This window comes from Lagenorhynchus albirostris, chromosome 9 (assembly GCF_949774975.1).
Source record: "Lagenorhynchus albirostris chromosome 9, mLagAlb1.1, whole genome shotgun sequence".
Taxonomy (NCBI): domain Eukaryota; kingdom Metazoa; phylum Chordata; class Mammalia; order Artiodactyla; family Delphinidae; genus Lagenorhynchus; species Lagenorhynchus albirostris.
In genome coordinates, this window is record NC_083103.1 from 16,111,788 (window position 1) to 16,132,551 (window position 20,764).

At 41.6% G+C, this 20,764-nt stretch overlaps 1 protein-coding gene across 5 annotated transcripts in view; it reads right to left on the reverse strand.

Annotated features, from left to right (window-relative positions):
- Window positions 1-19,189, reverse strand: part of HSD17B12 (hydroxysteroid 17-beta dehydrogenase 12) — a 179,620-nt gene extending 160,431 nt beyond the window's left edge. For 2 of the 5 annotated variants that reach the window (XM_060159370.1, XM_060159369.1), the window contains exon 1: window positions 18,917-19,185. In XM_060159370.1, coding sequence (XP_060015353.1) covers window positions 18,917-19,076 — 160 coding nt within the window. In that variant the 5' untranslated portion in view covers window positions 19,077-19,185. Of the gene's footprint in view, window positions 1-18,368; window positions 18,475-18,916 lie in introns of all 5 variants that reach the window. The other 3 variants (XM_060159367.1, XM_060159366.1, XM_060159368.1) reach the window with 3 other exon arrangements.
- Window positions 19,190-20,764: the final 1,575 nt, after the last annotated feature.

Genomic DNA, 20,764 nt, shown 5'->3' on the forward strand with positions numbered 1-20,764 from the left:
TTAAAATGCAAGTTCCATGAAAGCCAACACTTGGCCCATTTTGTTCACTGCTATCCCCCCCAGCACACCAAAGATGATCAAATATTTGTTGAATCAATTAAATGAAAGATTAATGATGGGAGTATGGAGACAGCTCGAGAATAGAGGATACAATATCCATGATACATGTTGTATGCCTGACATGAGGGGCCAATACCAAACAAGGGGCAGAAATGGTAGTAATATAAAAATGTAACAACAAATACAGAAGAAAAAGAGGCATAAAGACTACAGAATTAAAACTGGTGGTAACAGCTGTCCTAGTCTTCTTATACTTGCCTTTGATCCGTTACCAGAGAGTCAGATTCTGTCACTAATCAGCAACAATACCTTACCTTAAATAATACCTGTTTCTTAAACACAAGAATAGTCATCTTTCCAAAACCATGAGTGTTTCACCTCTGAAAGAGGAAGGCAGGAGAAGAACACACACACACACACACACTCCCCTTCATTCAAGGGACAAAATTTGAGTAAGTTACCGAATCTCTCCTATCAGAAGTGACACGCCCACACAAAGCAGCACAGCTTCCCTTGAGCCCCAGCGATGGTGCATGGCCAACCTGAATCTTGAGAGGCCCGAAAGGCTTAATTTCTTATTGTACTACAGTCCTTTTAGACTTGGTCCTTGCATCACTGCTATTCAAGATGAACTCAATCTCTATCTTCTTTTTAAAATAGTATTTAGATTCACACATCAGGCTCTCCTGGTTCTTAAAACAAACTCAGCATCAGTAAGGCCATATCGCCATCGGAGATACAAAGCAGAATCTATGTCCCTAAGCTCCTGTATCTTTGTTCCAGCTTTTCAGTGACTCAGATGGCACACTTCCCCATTTGGAATTTAAATAACACTGAATCTCCAACCTTATACTGGACTATTGTCCCAACCAGGAATATATGAAATGGATTTCATAATTTTTATATTAATAATACATTAATATGGGGAAATGGCAAAGCTAAGAATATACCACCAGGGTAATGAACACTACTGACTTCTTCCTGGCTTTGAAATGGAATTAGAGAGAAATAAGCTCTGAGGATAGTAACAGACCCACACATAACATACACCCACCACAGCTTCACTTCTTCATACCCAGTCCTGATGCTTTTCCAATTCAGTTGGAACTACACTGGGTCAAAGTCTTTAGATTACTAGGTACTCCCTAGAAATAAAGTTACTTAGACTAACTTAAAGTAGACCATCTTATGACATTTACTTCAAATTAATTGAAAACCCAATATTCCTAAATCATTTGGTAACAGTTCTCAAAGAATCTTGGCAATAAGACAGTTTTCACATACTTATACTCTTTGGCTTTATAAACTGTAGACCTGACTAAAATAATTTAATGGCCTAATATGGCCAAGAACTCAATGACCAGCATAATCAGGAATGAGACTTTGTTTAATGAGACATGCAATCGTATCTCATACCAAAGTTGGCCTCCTTTCATCCATTTCAGTATTCAAATGAACTGCAATATATTGTTTATCCAAGTCTATAGGACCTTAAATCAATTATAAAATTTTACTCAAAACAAGAAAATCTCCCTACTTTTCTACTGAATCTGTAGGTTAGGATGCTTTCAGCTGAAATAACAGAAATAGCTTTAAGAAAAATGGGGTTTATTATCTCAAAACAACAGGAAGTGTAAGGCACCACCAGAATGGGTGAATTCAGCAGCTCAATGACGGAATCAAAGATCCAGATGCTTTCCATCTTTCTGCTCTGCAGCCCTCAGTGTGCTGGTTCCTTCCTCAGTTTGTCCCCTCTGGTCCCAAAGACGGCTACAGGCAACACATCCTCACGGACCAATACCCTTCCTTCTGCCTCTTTTGAAAGGGGAGGAAAGCTTCTCAGAAGCCCTCGCTCCAGGAGATTTCTTACATCTCATTGGCCAGAACTGTGCTACATGCCCATTCCTAAACCAATCTCTAGCAAGGAAAGAGGAATCATCAAAGTAATTGTAAACTACGATTGGGCCCCTGGGTCTGAGGAGAGCGCCCTCCTCCTCTGAAGTATATGGTTGTCCAATACCTATACAAATCCAGCATTCTGTCAACAAGCAACCAACCACATCTGCCACAACTCCCTCAAATGCTGCACTCACTCTGTACTGACCATATGGCAACCATCTCCTGTTTAGTAGATCAGAATTAAATTATGGAGAGGAAGAGATTAATTCATACCTTAATGCAAACATAATCCTAATGAAGCTTGTTCAATATTTAGTCAGTCATCTGTATTTATAAAAAGTATAAAAACACTTAAAACTAAGGCTAATCCAATCCAGCAAAACTCCCATCCACAGTGAAATATTATAACATATATCAACTTATGCTTCAAATCTACTATATTTCTTTTATTATTTCCAGGAAATAATTCCTCCTACCTTTTCCTTGGTCTTTATTTGTTGCTTTGTTTCAAGAAAATGAAAGCAAGGGCAAATATGGTGATGAAAATTAGAGCTAAACCGGTAGTGCCCTGTCCATATCCATCCTGACCACACCATTGGACAGCACATTCCAAATGTGTCTCTTCGCCCCAAGGGCTTTAACTGGTGACTGAAGCCAGCAACACCCAAGTGCACAGTAGACATGAGTACTATCGAATTAATGTTCCTCACCACCAACAGCCCTCAACCAGTGACTAATGGCCATTGGTATATAAAATACTTGAGCTTCCAGGCCCTGCAGGTGAAGTAGCTCTGAAACTTGAGTTCTACACTAGCTACAGGTGATCACAGGGCTTGATAACAGCCCCTTTATTGGCTGTGTTCCCTTCCCTGTCTCCCTCCCTACTGGTATTTCTTGGGATCACCTTCCAAACAAACTGATTGCACTTGAGTCCCTGTCTCAGTATCTGCTTCTGGGAGAACCCAAAGATAGGAATGCAAAAGGAGAGAAAAGTAAATGTTTCCATTTGAAGAAACATTAACACACTGACAAAAAAAAAAAAAAGTAATTCACAATTTTCAAAGAAGTAATGTATTTTGAAGCAAGTATTATTAGAAGATTTGGGTGTTTATACATGGTCCTAATCTTTGCTATATTTTTAAAAATTAGAATCAAAGTACATCAGGAAACTATTTCCTCATATCAAAGATGATACTTTTGCTCTGGAGATCTAAAAAGCACCATTATGTCATCAGTGTCATAATTCATAAGAATCTAGCTTAAATGAAGGTTGGAACAGAAAACCTTTAACTAAAGAAAAAATACTCTGAATATGTTTAAGCCTGAGACAAAAACAGTAGGGTACTGAGTGAGAAATGACAGGAACTTCTAATTACCTCTTACAATAACGCTTCTAATACAATAATGGAACTTTAAACAGTTATGTCAAACTTGAGAGTCTTCCAATCACATCAGAGTTGAAATGACACCTCACTGCCAATAACTTAACTATATCCTTAATCCACTATACCTAACCATAGCCATTGCATATGTTAAAAATAAAGTTGAAGTATTTTATTTAAAATTAACATAATTTGTGGCTAAATTAGTTTAACTTTTAATTCAGAAACCCAGTTTACATCAACAAAGTTGTTTAAAAAAAAGTTTTAGGTACATTCTAAAATTGACATATATTAGATAATCACATCAAAAGAAACTTAGGTGTTGATCGTGACAAATGTGCAACAGATCCCAAAATAAATCTCTGAAGCAATTTGAACCTCACACAAAGGCTCCAATCAACTCATGGGGCAATTCTATTTCTAGGTTTCTAACTGAAGATGGAACGGGGAAAAAGGCCCCATGTCCTGTTTGTGCATAATGCTTTGTACAGTGTTTCCAGACACGATTCAGAGACTCAATATCTCTGAAGATATACAGAGTGGGTATTTTTAGACATATTTGATAGATGCAATAAACAGAGAGGCTGACTGAAAATTCCACAGACGATAAATGTCAAAGGAAGGTGGACTCTGAACTCAGGTCTTCTGATTGTGTTTCCCTGCTTTTCCGCCTAAAAAGGAAATAACAAACATTTACCAAACTAAGCCACCAAGTGCTACATGGGATACACTCAAACAGCTCAAAAATAATGTTCTCCTTGTCCTAAGATATTACATGTTGAGGCTCCAAAGTTTCTATAGATCGTAAGATATAGCATATAATTTTTGACAACTATAAATGACTGCTGAGCCAAAGGATTTTGGTAAGGAACTCAGAACATCAGGCTCGGGCCAGTTCTAATCTACAGGAAGACTGCCGGACATCCACCCAGAACCACACGGGAATCACTGCTTTCCTCCCAAACCCTGCTCCTTCTCTTTGGGTTTCTGCAGTCAGTGCCCAGTGTCAGCCTCTATCGCCTCCTTCACCCGCACAACCTGCCTGTGACGAGGGCCCAGGACTTCTACCTCTGTCTCTCGTCTGACTCCCCCGCTCAGTCCCTGCCCCACGACCTTAGTCCAAGCCACCATCACCCAGCGCCTGGCTTACCACCGCCACCAGTCTCCTGCTGGTCCCCCCATCTCCTGGGTGGCTCCCTCCACATCCATTCTCCAAAATGCCAGAGTAAGTGGTCCAAATACAAACTTGATCATGACATCTACTGCTTAAAATCTTTCAATGACTTCCCACTGCCCTGAGGCTAAATAAAACCCTCACGGAGCCTCAAGGTCCTTTAGGACTGGCCCGCTGCCCATTTCTCTAAGTCTTATCTCTTGCCTCTCTCCTCCCAAGGACTGTCTGCCCAAAGTTCTTGAATGCTCTCACTTTCCTCAAGGGCTTCACGCAAGTCTTCTCTCTGCTGGAAAAACCCCCCTGTCCTCCAACCCCCTCACCCGCCCATTTCTCATTCATCAACATAGTTTGCAGAGTTCACAGGAGTTCCAATCCCAGGGTCTCCTCCACTTCCTAGCCATGTGCCTTCAGACAAACTGCTTGATCTCTCTATTATCTTAGCTTTCTTTCAGTCAAATGGGGATAGGACCTACCTTATTGGAGTGCATGAGGAGTAAATGACCTCACTGAGGCATTTAGAGGAGTATCTGGTAAATGGCAAGCTTTTTAACAAACATTTTGTCTTATTACTATTATCAACATCATCATCATCTTCCTACTACCTCTTTTCTTCCACACCTTGGATTAAATGTGACTTCTTCCAGAAACCTTTAAAACCCTGAAGAGGTGTTCCCATAGCTGGCTCCTGCTAAACTTTTCAGAGCCGCTTATGTAATGATCTGTGTCCTCTACTAGAACAAAGAAGGTAGCGACCAAAGCTTTCTTGCTCACCACTAACTTCCAGACCCAGTGCGGTACACCAAGCAGACTGCCTTAAAATCACCCTTATCAGGAGCTTCGGCAGGAAATTTGGCAGGAGCCCGGACTCAGAAAACCTAGATTCAATTTCTTGTGTCATTTACTAGCTGTGTAACCCCTATACCACTCCCTGCAGCTCCCTCTGGTCCTGGAATATTACGTGGAAGTAATAACTACGGGGTGGTTATGGCAATCATTTGAGAATACTTGCAAGAGCAATTTGTAAATTAAGATGTCATCATTACGGTAAAATTTCATTAATTCAGCCTCCTCTAATTCAGAATGTGTGAACATCATTGTCTAACCCCTGTTGTGTTTTTTTCACATTATCTATAAAGAGATCATCCCCTCCTTTCTCATGACAGGCAATGATAGGTATTGGAACACACAGATAAGCAGCTGCTCCCTGTTCCACAGCAATATTATGACCGAATGTGCAAGATTAGGGGAGCTTGCTTACTTTATTAGGTCTGTTTATGTGACAAGATGGGAGTTTCAGCAATCATTAAAGCAAGCTTGGCAATATTTCTACTGGAAGTGAGCTTGGTGGTGAGCAGTTACTGCCAGCATTACAGTAAAACCAATTTGGAGAATGAGTTTTCTACATACGAGGAAGGTTAAGGGAACTCTAAAACTGGAATTTAAACTTCTAAAGGATACTGCACCCTTTGCTGGCCGAGAAGCAATCCTAAAAACTATACAGTATTTCCTTGGCAATTTAGTGTCATCAACTTCATCTGTAGTTAGGGCTATAGGCACAGCCAAGACTATAGATAAGAGATAACGGATCGACCCACTTGGCTTGTAGCACTATACACAGTGAAAAAGTCCCCCAGTCTTAACATCCATGTAGGAGCGCACCAAGAGTAGGAAATAATGGTACCCTCGGGGCTACAGAGATGTGTGTCATTTCTTCGAGAGTTCAGGCTCCTGTACAGAGAAGGCTTTTCGCCCCATACCAGCTGCGGAAATGTGATGAAGCTCAGTTCTGCCAGCACCCTAACTGTTATCACTCATCACCTCTGCCTGTCCTCCTCGCCAGTTTTCCTCTCTTAATTCATCCCTGACAAATCTCTTCTATTCTGCTGTCAGAGTCTGCTGCTCATCACTCCTACCACTGCTTTTAATCAACCGAGCACCGATGCAACCCCCATTTTCTGCTCTGTGCCACTGACCCTCTTGCCTAAACAATCTCTAACCGGATGAATGAACTTGAGCAAGTCATTACCTCTTCCAGCTTATTTCCCTAATAGTTCAACTGAAGAGGTCACCAACAGCCCTTCCAGTTTTGTTATTCTATCATTAGTCTCTTCTGCCTCCTAATGATTTTTTAATTTTCTCAAGTTTCTCACAAAATGGCTGACTCAGCTTTTGTAGATTATCAACCAACTGCAGTATTCATTTCTTTCCATGAAGCAAACAACGCATATACTCAGTGCTCTGTGGTTAACTTTCTAGCAGTTATTAAGTATGTACATTGACCATTCAATGCCTTTACTACCAAGGAGATTTTCCAGGAAATTCAGTTCAATGTCCCCAAAAAGTCTGAAGGCTCTAGAAGGCGTGGGTTCATTTTTTCGGGCCTTTAAAATAACAAAAGTTCATTTTGGTCAACACATCCTAGAATTCAGTTTTTTCACTCATTCATCTCAGCCTTACCAATTAGCAAGGTTTTACTGAAACTTTCATTGGAAGAGTCTTTCTTACGAAAAGAAAGCCTACTTGTAACAATTTTACAAAGACTTGGGGAAGGATAATAAATATATTACAAAAAATCCATTAATATTGAAATGTTTATTAAATCTGGCAAAGTGGTTGATTTCCTACAGCAATTTCCTAACACATGTATGTAGGAAGATTAGCTTATTACCAATGCTACACAAGGACATCTCTGCTCTCACTGCATTTCACACTTTCAAAACTGTTATCCCAGCTCTGCTACAATAATTCCATAACCAGTCTTTGTCTAATCAGCCTGGGTTTAACTTTAATCTAGCTTTTTAGGTGTCACTTGAGATTTTAAAACAAAGAGGAAAAAAGGTGTACAAATTATTTTGTAAAACATAACCAAAAGAATACAAAAGCAAAGCAAAACACCCCATCCCCATCAAAATATAATTCAAAGAAAATATATTCATTCACTACATATTATTTATTGTGCACTCTCGAGGGGCTTGTAGTTTAGAACAGTCATGCGTGCAAGCACAGACACACAACCAACCAAAAAGGTAAAGTGTGGAAAAGCCCACAAAAAAGCACAAAACAAGCACTATCAGAGTTCCAAAAGTACATGATGGCTTCCATGTGGGCAGCTGCACATAAACATTCAGAATCTGGACTCTGAAAAGTAGGTAGAATTTCATGAACAGGAGGAGTAAGGAAGAGTGAACAACAAGAAAGAGCACTCCAGGGAAAGAGAGATCAACATTCAACAACCACTGAAACTACTGAATGTCTCTGCACAAGCAAAAGTACACAGAAGCAGAAAGAAGCGGTAAGTACAGGCACTTCTGGGACACAAAGACATTCAGAGCAGTCTAGTTCCAGGGTCTATACTATGATAACTTCTTCCTGAGGTTATAGTCTATATTTTGTTTTTAGACTAAATAATTTCATTTTTAGAGGTGGGGAGACCACTAATATTTCTTAGATTTACAACTAATAAGAGAATATAGAAAGAGAAGATAATTCCCCACAAAAAATACATTATCCCTCAAAAACACTGGAATACCTGAATATTTTCATTCATTCAACAACTATGTATTAGCACCTATTTTGTGCAGGCTCTGTCCTAGGCACTTGAGATACATAAGTGAACAAGAGAGACAGATCTTTGTCTTCATGGTGCTTCCATTCTAACAGAGGTAGACAAACAAGAAATGTCATAAATGAGCAAAGTATACAGTATGGGAGATGGTGACAAGTGCTATGACAAAGAGCACAAGTAGAGCAGGGGAACGGGGATCAGAAGGGTGGAAGAGATCAGTCTGTAAGTTTAAAGGTAGGAGGGAAGGTTTCAGTGAGAAGATGATATTTGAGCAAAGACTGTAAGGAAGGAAGAAGACTCAGCCACATGCATATCTGGGGAAGAGCATTCAGGAAGAGGGAATAACCAAAGGCCAAGGCAGCAATGCCAAGCATGTTCAAGGAAGAAGGGAATGTGGCTAGGAGGGAGGGCGAGACATGGGCAGAGAGGAGATCAGAGGTAAAAGAAGGCAGGAGTCAGGTGGTCAAAAGCCTTGTCAACCACAGGAAGAATCCGGGGTTTTCATCTAAACGGGATGAGACGGGAGACTGGAATTGAGGTATATACACTATTGATACTATGTATAAAATAGACAACTAATGAGAACATACTATATAGCACAGGGAACTCTACTTAATGCACTATGGTGACCTAAATGGGAAGGAAATCCAAAAAAGAGGGATATATGTATACGTATAGCTGATTCATTTTGCTGTACAGTAGAAACTTACACAACATTGTAAAGCAACCATACTCCAATAAAAATTAATTTAAAAAATAAATAAATAAACAGGATGAGAAGACATTGGAGGGATCTGAGCAAAGGATCACATGATCTGACTAGAGCTTTTCAAGGATCACTGGCTGCTCTGTAAGAACTGATTAGGGGAGCCAAGGTGGAATCAGAACGACAGGAGGCTGTTATAATAATCGAGGCAAGAGATTTTGGTGGCTTACACCAGAGTGGTAGAAGGAACTGGATACTGGATATTTTGAAGTTAAAGTCAGTAAGATTTCCTAATAGACTGTATGTGGGTGAGAGAAGAAGAGCTGAAAATGACCCAAGGTTTTTACAATGTAGTTGAAAAGTTGCACAGAACCAGATTTTTCTAAGTCCATCGTATCTCAGGTTCACTAATGGGGACCATATTTCAAGGAACCACTTAGTAAATCTTCTCACAAAGGAAGCAATTCTCCTGGAGTACTGTGAATCACCTCCTACTCAATCTATTCACAGCTTCAGATTTCCAATAGTTTACCTGCTGAGTGAACTACATTATTTCTTGGTTTCAACAATCCCTTTTCATCAAATAAGAGCAATGTATACAAATAAAGATGTCTTAAATATATGTTACTTGGCATCCATAAAAACACACAAGATGTTACATGAGAACCTCATTTACAACTCATTTCACTGTCATAATAACCCTGAAAAGTAACAGCCCTATTTACTAGATGAAGAACGTTATGCTCAGAGGTTAGCAATCTTTGTCCAAGGTCAAACTTCTTAGCAAGTAGCAAAGCTCAGACCTGCTGTACTGACCCTAAAGCCAATCTTCCCGTTAGCGCTACTGTTCCCCAATGTCATACTCCTGAGAGGCAGTAATTGTTCAAAATCTTTAGTTTTCTAATCTTTCCTCCCTTCCCCCAATGACTAGATCATTTAAGTAGAAATAACTTCACTTAACAGTGGTAAGGATAACTTTTCAGAAACTGGATAGTCTCCCTGGAATTGCCAGTTAGAGACCAGGCAAACACGTTTTTTCACCAGACAAAATGAATAAGAAAACAAAGCATTCGGATGTGTGGCAGGCTCCTCAACTATCACACCACAGTTCTATGGAGTGACCTCGAGAAAGCAATAACCCAGTTTCAGGGTTCATTCAACGTTATCATCCAGTCCCTGGTCAAGAGTAGAACTTCCCATACCACAGTGATTAGATTTTCCCCCAGGGAGAAATAGTCTTTGAAAGATGATAACCAGAAAGTGCACAAAAATGGCCTCCCTTACTATAAAGTATGAATTTGCATTTTTTAAAGGCAATTTTAACTGAGATTATCTGATTAATCTGCTCTTCTCTATCTCTGTGACAATGCAACAGCTTCAGAAAGATCATAGAAGCAAAAACTTCTGTTTAAAGTTGCAACTCAGGGCTTCCCTGGTGGTGCAGTGGTTAGGAATCCGCCTGCAGGTGACACAAGTTTGAGCCCTGGTCCGGGAAGATCCCACGTGCCGCGGAGCAACTAAGCCTGTGCACCACAACTACTGAGCCTGTGCTCTAGAGCCCGCGAGCCACAGCTACTGAACCCGAGTGCCACAACTACTGAAGCCTGAGCACCCAGAGCCCGAGCTCCACCAGAGAAGCCACCAAAATGAGAAGCCCACGCACCACAATGAAGAGTAGAACCCTCTCTCCACAACTAGAAAAAGCCCACTCACAGCAACGAAAACCCAACGCAGCCAAAAATAAATAAATAAATAAATAAATTTACTTAAAAAAATAAAGTTGCAACTCAGCATTACCCTTCTGCTTAAAATCCCCACAATTGTCTTTCATGTTCTTAAACAGCCCTGCTCACTGCCCCTGAGCCCCTGTCCACTCCCATCTTACATCATGCCTACCCTTCCTTGGCTCCAAGTGCTCAGGCCTTGTTTTAAGGGGACCCTGCTCTTTCCCACCTCAGGAGCCTAGCACCTGCTGGTCCCTCTGCTCTGTCTGCTACTCTTCACTTCCCTTCAGATCTCAGCTCAGTCATCACTCTGACCTTCTTTCACAAGCTCCCATAGAACCAAGTGTGTCTGCTTTCCACCACTTAACAAGGCAGTTTGTTTCTGATTCCTGTTTGCCATCCCACTGGTCTGTTACAAGGTCCATGGCCAGCCTCAGGAGGATGTGGACAGTGGGTGGACAAATGAACAGTGTTGGATCACCCTCTCCACCAAGATGGTGAAGGCTTCACCCTCCCTGCCTCCTAGCCTTAATCGTAATCTATCCCAGAAGGCAGAGATATAAATTGCTATATTTTAATATTTTTATGTTCAGGAAAGATGAGCAGGAGAGAAATGGAATAAAGGATCTGTGCTACAGACTGAATTCATATGCTAGAAACAAAAATGTATATGTTGAAATCCCAACCCCCTCAATATAATGGTTTTGGGAGGTGACTGGGTCATGAGGGTGGAGCCCTAACAAATGGCACCAGTGCCCTTATAAGACACCCCAGAGAGCTCCCTGGCCCCTTGTCATGTGAAGACAGAACAAGAAGACATCTATCTATAAACTAGGATGCAGTTCCTCATCAGAGACCGAATCTGCCAGCACCTTGATCTGACTTCCCAGCCTCCAGAACTGTGAGAAATGTTTGTTGTTTAAGCCACCTAGCCTATAGTATTTTTGTTATAGCAGCCCAAACGAACTACGACACACTATTAAATTTCTTTTAACTTATCCTTATCTACAAATGGCTTTAAAGGCAATGGAATTGATCTATTCAAATCCACTTACCAATGTATTCTCACTAACCAAATCTTTCAATAATTTTTTTCTGAAACTGAAAGAAATCATTCTCAACCAACAAAAACAAACAGAAAATTAGTTTTGAAGCTCAATACTCTCACTTGAGTGAGAGTAGCAAAGGTAATCTCAGTTTGCTGAAGATGCAGTCAGCCAGCTATTAACCTTTTCTTACTAAGCCTTATCTTGTCAATTAGCTCAAGTGATTAGTATATAATGCTACAAAGGCTAATAATGTTACTAATAAGTTATTAAGCATTTATGTACTAGGCACTGCACCACCTGTTTTACACAGAATAAGTATTCTCATTTACGCTTCATAACAATCCTATGAAAACAGGTGCCAGTATTATCCCCATTCTGTAGATGAGGAAAGTGAGGCTCACAGATGTCTACTACCTTACTCAATGTTACACTCTAGTTTAAAGTAGAGGAGCTAGAATCCAAGTCTAGATTTGAGTCTCCGAGTCTCAGGTTTGACCCTTAAATAGGAAAATTATTATTGCACAGAAAGGAAGACGAAGAACAGGAAAAAAAAAAAAGGAAGCAGGAGACAATGGAGGCCGGTGTGAGGTTGGAGGAAACAGCTCAGCGTACAGAGGCTGAATTTCTAATTCCAGGAAACCATCCTCTTTGGTTTTTCCTCCAAATAAGACCAGGGCATGCTTTTAGGGCTGATCCTCCAGTTACATCTGTTTCCTCTTACACAGCTCTAGCCTTTAAGGTTGCCGCTGCTAACTCCAATCTGGAGACTGTTCCATTTAGGCCTATGGACTCCCTTTTCAGAGATGAAGTGAAGAATTAATAAATATCTTCAAGAACTTTTATGACTAAGTTCATCTGTTTCTCTGCCCTCCACCACCTGGCTGCTTTAAAAAAACAAAACCGGGCTTTCCCTGGTGGCGCAGTGGTTGAGAGTCTGCCTGCCGATGCAAGGGATACGGGTTCGTGCCCTGGTCCGGGAAGATCCCACATGCCACAGAGCGGTTGGGCCCGTGAGCCATGGCCGCTGAGCCTGCGCGTCCGGAGCCTGTGCTCCGCAATGGGAGAGGCCACAACAGTGAGAGGCCCGCGTACCGCAAAAAAATAAAAATAAATAAATTAATTAATTAAATAAAATAAATAAATAAAAATAAAAAAACAAAACAAACAACCAAACAAAAAAAGCAACTTTTTAAAAAAACACTGCGATCAACATCAAAAACAAACTCACCAGCAAGAACAGGTCTACCAGAATGTCAACAAGGAGCATATTACACTAACCAAGCTGGACCTCCGGAGATTCACTAAATCCATTTGAGAACGCCAGACTGATAAACAGAAAACAGCATTCAAGGTCCGGTCCAGCCGTATTGATGACAGTCAAACCCTTCGCTTTGTTAAGCACCTTGAGCGCCTTTCCAATGTGTTCCCATGCAACAAGATTCATGGTTACAAATCTGAAGAAAATCCCAAGCTACCTGATTCCAAAATGTGCTACTTATCCTGCAATGGTTCCAGAATTACCAAGCATGTCCAGATTTGAAAGTGTGCCTTAAATCAAAAAGCAATAAAGTTCCTAAGGTATAAAGGAATCCACCCCAAGTATGCATGTAGTCTGTAAGCCAATCCCCACCACACACAGCATGTAGATGTTGCATAAAGGACAACTTGGCTTTGCATCCTGATCCTGTAACTCACCAGCTATGAAACCACAGACGAAGTCATTTACCTAAGCCCCTGTTTCCTTCTCTGTACACTGGGGATTTTGGAGCACAACTCAAAGAGAAATTAATGATAATCTATGTGAAGTGCCTAGAACACTTCAAGCATTCAATAAGTGATAGTAATATTTCTTCTGGACTTGCCAAGTTAAATAACATTTCATACATACATATGTACATACATAATCATGTGGTACCTCAAAACTTAGTTAAAGAAAGGGACCCACTGTCAGTGGGCCCTGGTCACTCAAGTAGCCTTCAACAGTTTGAGGTAACTAGACCAACCCTGCATAGCTGTCCAATGTAAAAACAGAAATTACACACCACACCTGATTTTGAGAATCTGATTCTTGGAGCTTGGCTAAGCAGAGCCAGCTTTGATGAATGGCTTTTCCATGGAAGAACCCCACCACCCCATACCCCTTTTTTTTTTTTGCAGTACACGGGCCTCTCACTGTTGTGGCCTCTCCCGTGCGGAGCACAGGCTCCGGATGCACAGGCTCAACAGCCATGGCTCACGGGCCTAGCCGCTCTGCGGCATGTGGGATCTTCCCAGACCGGGGCACGAACCCATGTCCCCTGCATCGGCAGGCGGATTCTCAACCACTGCGCCACCAGGGAAGCCCTCCCATACCCTTTTTAAGTCCTCATTGTCTACTGAATTAGGAAAACCTTGCAATACTAGAGAGCCAAATGAGTTCCATCGCTTTGGAAAATCTCAGGGATCTGATAGTGCAGATGTGCAGAGGGCAAAATGCAGAGAAGAAGACCCTTTGCAAAATCTAACTCACTCCACAGAATGGAATATTTTTTGTTGTTGTTGTTAAACTTCATAGTTTATTTGGATTTCATTAGTTTTCCTTTTTTTAAATTAATTTTTATTGGAGTATAGTTTGCTTTATAATGTGTTAGTTTCTGTTGTATAGAAAAGTGAATCAGCTATACATATACATATATTCCCTCTTTTTTGGATTTCCTTCCCCACAGAATGGAATATTAATCAGCAATTTAAAAAAAAAAAAAAAAAGGGCTTCCCTGGTGGCGCAGTGGTTGAGAGTCCACCTGCTGATGCAGGGGACACGGGTTCGTGCCCCGGTCCAAGAAGATCCCACATGCCGCAGAGTGGCTGGGCCCGTAAGCCATGGCCATTGGGCCTGTGCGTCCGGAGCCTGTGCTCCGCAACGGGAGAGGCCACAACAGTGAGAGGCCTGCGTACCCAAAAAAAAAATGAAGCCACTGAAACATGCCACAACATGAAGGAACCTTGAAAACACTGTGCTAAATCAAAGAAGCCAGCCATCAAAAACTTCACATTATCTCATTCCATTTACATGAAATATCCAGAATAGGGAAATGTGTATTGACAGAAAGAGGGGGTGGGAATGAGGGAGTGACAGCTAATAGGTACAGGGTTTCTTTTAAGGAAGATGAAAATGTTCTAAAATTAGGTTATAATGATGGTTGCGCAACCCTATGAATATAATAAAAACCTTGACTTGTACACTTTAAAATGGGTAAACTGTACGGTCTATGAGTTATATCTCAATAAAGCTATTTTAAAAATCTAACTCATTAACTGATTAGTGGATCCTTCATTCTTTGCTACCTGGAGCTATATCCTCTCCTTTAGAAACTAAGAGCTCAGAGTTGCACCTATCACCTCCACTTTATTTTTATTTTTTAATTTTTTTTAAAGATTATTTATTTATCTGTCTGTGTTGGGTCTTCGTTGCTGTGCACAGGCTTTCTCTAGTTGCAGCGAGCGGGGGCTACTCTTTGTTGTGGTGCATGGGCTTCTCATTGCGGTGGCTTCTCTTTGTTGCAGAGCACGGGCTCTAAGCGTGCCGGCTTCAGTAGTTGCAGCACGTGGGCTCAGTAGTTGTGGCTCACGGGCTCTAGAGCACAGGCTCAGCAGTTGTGGCGTACGGGCTTAGTTGTTCTGTGGCATGTGGATCTTCCCGGACCAGGGCTTGAACCCGTGTCCCCTGCATTGGCAGGCAGATTCTTAACCACTATGCCACCAAGGAAGTCCCCACTTTATTTCTATATCAATCATTTCAGATAAACTCCAATGATGGAAACTTGCTCAAATAAATGCAAAATGTGTCTACGCTCAAACCAAATTCTACAGATTACATTCTCTGTTGCTCCACAGCAAGGACTATTCTCTTCTTAGCACAAACTGACCACCTCTGTTAGCAATCTTCTTTTCATTACTTGCTACAGTGACCTTCAAACAACTTGAAGCTCCACTTTCACAGGATCTCTTTGTTCTTGGAAAAAATACAGAAAGTATCACATGACAATGGCAGGCAAGAGAGCCTCACCTCCTAAATTGGCTAAACCCACCTGCTAGGGACCTAGTGAAATCAGCGTAATTCACTTGGAGAGAACTAGGGAAGGAATGACCCAGCTCTTGATTAGAAGATGAAGGAGATAAATTAGAGGATGGGTTGTGTAATGGATGGTCTTAAAAACCTACTAGACTAAGAAATCTGTGGTATGGAATATTTTTACAGATTGCAAAGCACAACTGTATTTCGGGGATTTTCCAAGGTTTTTTTTTTTTTTTTTAAATGTCTAGAAGAGCTTATATCTGATCAATATGCCAGTTACTGTGGGAAAAGACAAAAAATGAGGACCCACAGTCCCTGCCTCTCAGATTCTAAAATTTGAGGGGGAGAAATTAAACATACTCACATACAGAGACTTAAGAATAACAAGTATAAAAATATACTACCAACTCAACACATATTATTATGTAATACTTAAAATAATTGGTTATGGAAAGGAAGATGTTACATAAACATCAGTATTAAAAACTTAGGCAATGCCTCCCTAATGACACCAAGGTGCCCTAAAACCGAGTTCCCCTTATTGAGTTTATGATTAATCTCTTTACCCAAAACTTTATTCCTTCTCTGGTCCCCTCTGACCTCAATCCTGTGCTAACTGAACACTAATCAAACAGAGTCAGATGACTGAAACTGCCACTGTCCATATAACATCATTAATGTACTAAAACTGCTGTCGTCAATGACATCATTAACGTATAAACTCAGGTTGTTTCTCCACTACAAGATGAGCTCACAGACCCCTGAGCCACGGACCACCTGGCCTGGGAATCATAAACCAGAGACACCCTCACTCCCAAAACTATGATTAGGAAATGTCACAGAAATGTCCCTATGATGATTAACCCCAGCCTCTCTGTTCTTTCCCGTGGAAAAAAAAAAAAAAAAAAGAAAGGAAAAAAAACCAGAACCTTAAACTCAAAGACCAAGTTGAAGTGGATCTGAGGCTTGTCTCCCACTCCCCTGCTTGGTGCCCTGCAAATAAACCCTTACTTTGTTGCAAACACTTACTGTCAGAGTTTGGCTTTCAGCACCACAGGCACAAGAGCCCTTGCCTGGTTACATTAATAATTGGTTGAACAAATTACCTACTTTTAATCACAATTTAACCCTAATTATTCAAGTGTCATCTCTGCTGGTTTGTTTTTCAAATTATTTCAGTTTTTCTTTGTTTTTCAAAGATTCCCTGAATTTGGAGAGATAAAGGAAGACGTATTTTCTTTTAAGATCCAGGCCCCCACATGTAAGCAATGTTAAAAATAACAACTTCATTATTTCTTCTACTTAAGTACTTAAAAAAGACAGTTTTCCCAACAAGTGAACTGGACAACATTTCACTTTATGACACTATGATCCTCTCTGTTATATCCCAGTGTTCTAGTTCAAATTTCATTTCCAAATCTTTTAAACATTGCCCTTAATTTATCAAACATCCTTCCTCTGGGGCCAAATCTTTTCAATATAAATAATACTTATGAAATGACAATGTCATATCACTTGGCTTTTTACTATGGATTCATATACAGATGACTTGGTCCCTTTGAGTTATTAGCCACTATGGTCAATTTTAGATCGTTAAAAAAAAAGTTATTACCAAAAGTCTTTGCTTACAAATTACAAAACTTATTCATCTTGATATATGATTTCCTAAAGCACTAGAGTCTTGTTCAAAAGTCAACAAGCGGACTTCCCTGGTGGCGCAGTGGTTAAGAATCCGCCTGCCAATGCAGAGGACATGGGTTCAAGCCCTGGTCCAGGAAGATCCCACATGCGTCGGAGCAGCTAAGCCCACATGCCACAACTACTGAAGCCCGCACACCTGGAGCCCGTGCTCCGCAACAAGAGAAGCCCCAGCAATGAGAAGACTGCGCACCGCAACGAAGAGTAGCCCCGCTCACCACAACCAGAGAAAGCCCACGTAAAGCAACGAAGACCCAACACAGCCTAAATAAATAAAGCCTTCATTAAAAAAAAAAAAGTCAAAAAGCAAGTTTTCCAAACCTGACAACCAAGAATTTGGGCTTATCAACCGTGAAATTACAATCTTGATTATAATCAAGCTGAGCACTTCACTTGCTTTTTCAACGATCAAAAGACAATTAAGTGACTTTTTAAAATACGTATTATGTTAATAGCTGCTTCACATATTCATTCCTACTTGAGATGTTTTCTCCTTTTGTTGCTGTCCCAAAATGTTAATTTATTATGTTTTTCCTACTAAGTTGTTGAAATGTTTTTGAGTGAATAAAGTTCAGAACATGGAGTGACATTATTTGTGTACCTTATTTGAGCCTAGTCTGAAAGCAACCCCTAACCACTCCAAAATTCAATAAAATGCTTTGTGAAGTGAACATTCAATTATAAAACAGTAGAATGAATAATCACATCGGAGAACGGCATATCACTCGGTTTAAAAAAAAAGCTAAAAGAAACAAAAAATAAGGAAAGAAAATCAACAAAAAAGGCAGAAAAAGAAAAACAATAAGCGCAAAACTTTCCTCAGATGTTTCCCAACTTCTCCAATCTGACCTTTCTCCTCCATCCTCAAAATCCCCCGACTAGATGGAACAAGACCTGTTTGTTTAGCTCACTCTTTCTGGGAATACTTTTTCCTGCAAATGTCCTTCTGCAGAAAGTATTTCCGATTTCTACATGAAGAGTACCGTTTTGCAGAAGCAATAATTCTTGCTACTCATTAGGACTCCAGAACAGTTGACCAATTTTTTTTGTAAATTACCTGAACTAGGCCGAATCCAAGGTTCCAAAGAGCAGAAAGTCTTCTGAAATTCTATGTCCTCTTCCTCCACCCTCGCCTCCCAAAAGGCAACAGAATGCTTTTCATCCTGAGCACAGGGCCAGTATTCAAGCCAAAGACTTTGTTTTAAAAACACTCATAAGGGGCGAGCCAAGGTGCGTAGAGTGCGACTAAGGAAGCAAGCAGCAAGGCGACTAACTCCGTGAACCCGGAACGGCTTAAAGGACACAAGCCCCAGGGAGTTCAGGCCAGATTTCTCCCGCGCCCACCAACTGGCCCTTTAGATTCGCTGACTTAAGCCAGCACTGTATTTAGTATTTAAAAACTCTAGAAGTCTAAGCAAGCCAGAAAATGGCTTAGGGGACAGGCGGGTATGCGGGACGCAGGAATCTCAGAATGGAGGAGAGGGGAGCTGGGGACGGGAAGGCCAAGCGCTGGGCCCAGAAGTGGTCAGCGCGTACCAGGCCCGGCCGGGAGCCGCGCGAGCCGCAGCAGGAGCGAGGGGGCCGGCGGCCCTCGATTCGACTCACCTGCCCATTCACCGAGCCCCGGTCCGACCCCCGGCTCGTGACCCAAACCCCAGACCCGAAGGGCCGTGAAGAGCGAGCACGAGATGCGCAGAGCCAGGTAGGCCACGGTGCCCGCGCCCACCCAGTATAGGAAGCCGGCGGCAGGCAGAGCGCTCTCCATGGCTTTCAACCAGGCCTCACTACCTTCGTGAATGGAAAAAACAAACGAATGAATGCAGGAAGAGGCGCTGGCCGTGAAGATGAGGACTACCGTAATAGGCGCTGCTCCTACCCAGCTTTGGGCCTAAACCCCGCCCATGGCACCACATCCGTGCCGCCATTGGTGATCTATCTTTCACGCTGCCTGTAGTGCGTCGGTCATTGGCTGACCCTAGTTTCACTGCCCCGCCCACGACCCCCCTTGCTCTCACCAAGCAGCGTTTCCGTTCTAAGGAGGCGGATCGCTCACCTGCCAATCAAACTTCAGTCCCGCCCAACGTATCCCCACGCCCCCAGGATTCAGCCAGAGGGTTGCAAGTCTCACCGCCGCCAAATCGCTCAGGTCTCTCATTGGCTGGAGAAGGCCTCGCGATTACCGAAGGTTGTGCTCCGATTGGCCAATAAGACCGAGTCTGGTTTGAGCTTGGGTTTGAGGAGGGAATGGGGTCAGAGACACCGGTAGTGAACGAGAAGATTGTAGTAAGAAGTGGAGCCATGGTTTTATTTTCACATCTTTGTTAAATGTGCTGTCGTTGTTCCCGTAAGCTTTTCCGAATATAGGTTTGCATCTCCTGTTTCTGTGCCGTCCCCACGACACACCTTCGCTCCGGTTACACAGCCTTACGGAGGGCCTTCTAAATGCCAGGCGTCCCTCCCGCGCGGAGCATTAAATAACATAGTTCCCAATGTCTTGGAGTTCAAGGCAAATAACTTCATGGCGTCAAATGACTATAATACGCAATGGCATAAGAGCTATAAAATGAATGAAAGATACATTATGGGAATACAGCTTGATGAACAGTTAGATGGGCGAAGGGCTCCATGTTTTAACTGGACTTAAAGCACTATAGAGATTTTTCTTTTACTTTCCTTTTGTATTTCTTTTTTTTTTTTTTGGTGGGGGGGCGCGGGGGAGTGGTGAGATGGTACAAAAGTGCACAGTCTAAGTACAGATATGAAAACCACCTCAGCAAAGTTCCAGAGAAGTAGGACCACAAGGTAAATTTAAGAAATTGTGTAATGCCATATAGTGCGTCACACGTATTCCCTCATCCTCCCATCAAGAGTTTTTGTTTCTTTTTCTGGCAGGGATTTGGGAATCATATAAGATACCTAATATTTTTTCTTAGCCAGTAGGGGCTGCTGATTCAAAACTTGAGAGTTTCTTAAAAGGCAGAGACTTAAGGGTAATAATTCTAAGGGTCAACATTTCAACACATCGTGAAGCTAAAGTCATAATTTTATAATATTTACTTTAAGAGCCTTATCTCTCCCTGCACAACCCCCTCTCTCCTCCTCTTATAGGATTAATTAGATATAACCTCTTACGGGATTATATATTATTTCTCCACTCCCTCTTATAGGATTAATTAATGTTCTTCATAAACTGTCAGTTGTCCAGCAGAATTCAGCCATGTGAGTTGAGCTGGCACCATATTTTAATTGAATTTGATATCTTTGGCTGGGGCTGCCTGTCCAATTCAACTGGTCTCACCACTCTTCTCCCTCTCCCTCACCTTCATCCTCTCTCTCTTGTCAAAACCTTTGCCTACAGTACAGCCCCAAATTTATATATCCCAATTCATCATTGCTCACCAAAAAAGGTCCCTCCAGATATTCAATCCCATTCTTCTTAGAATAGGGTGGAAG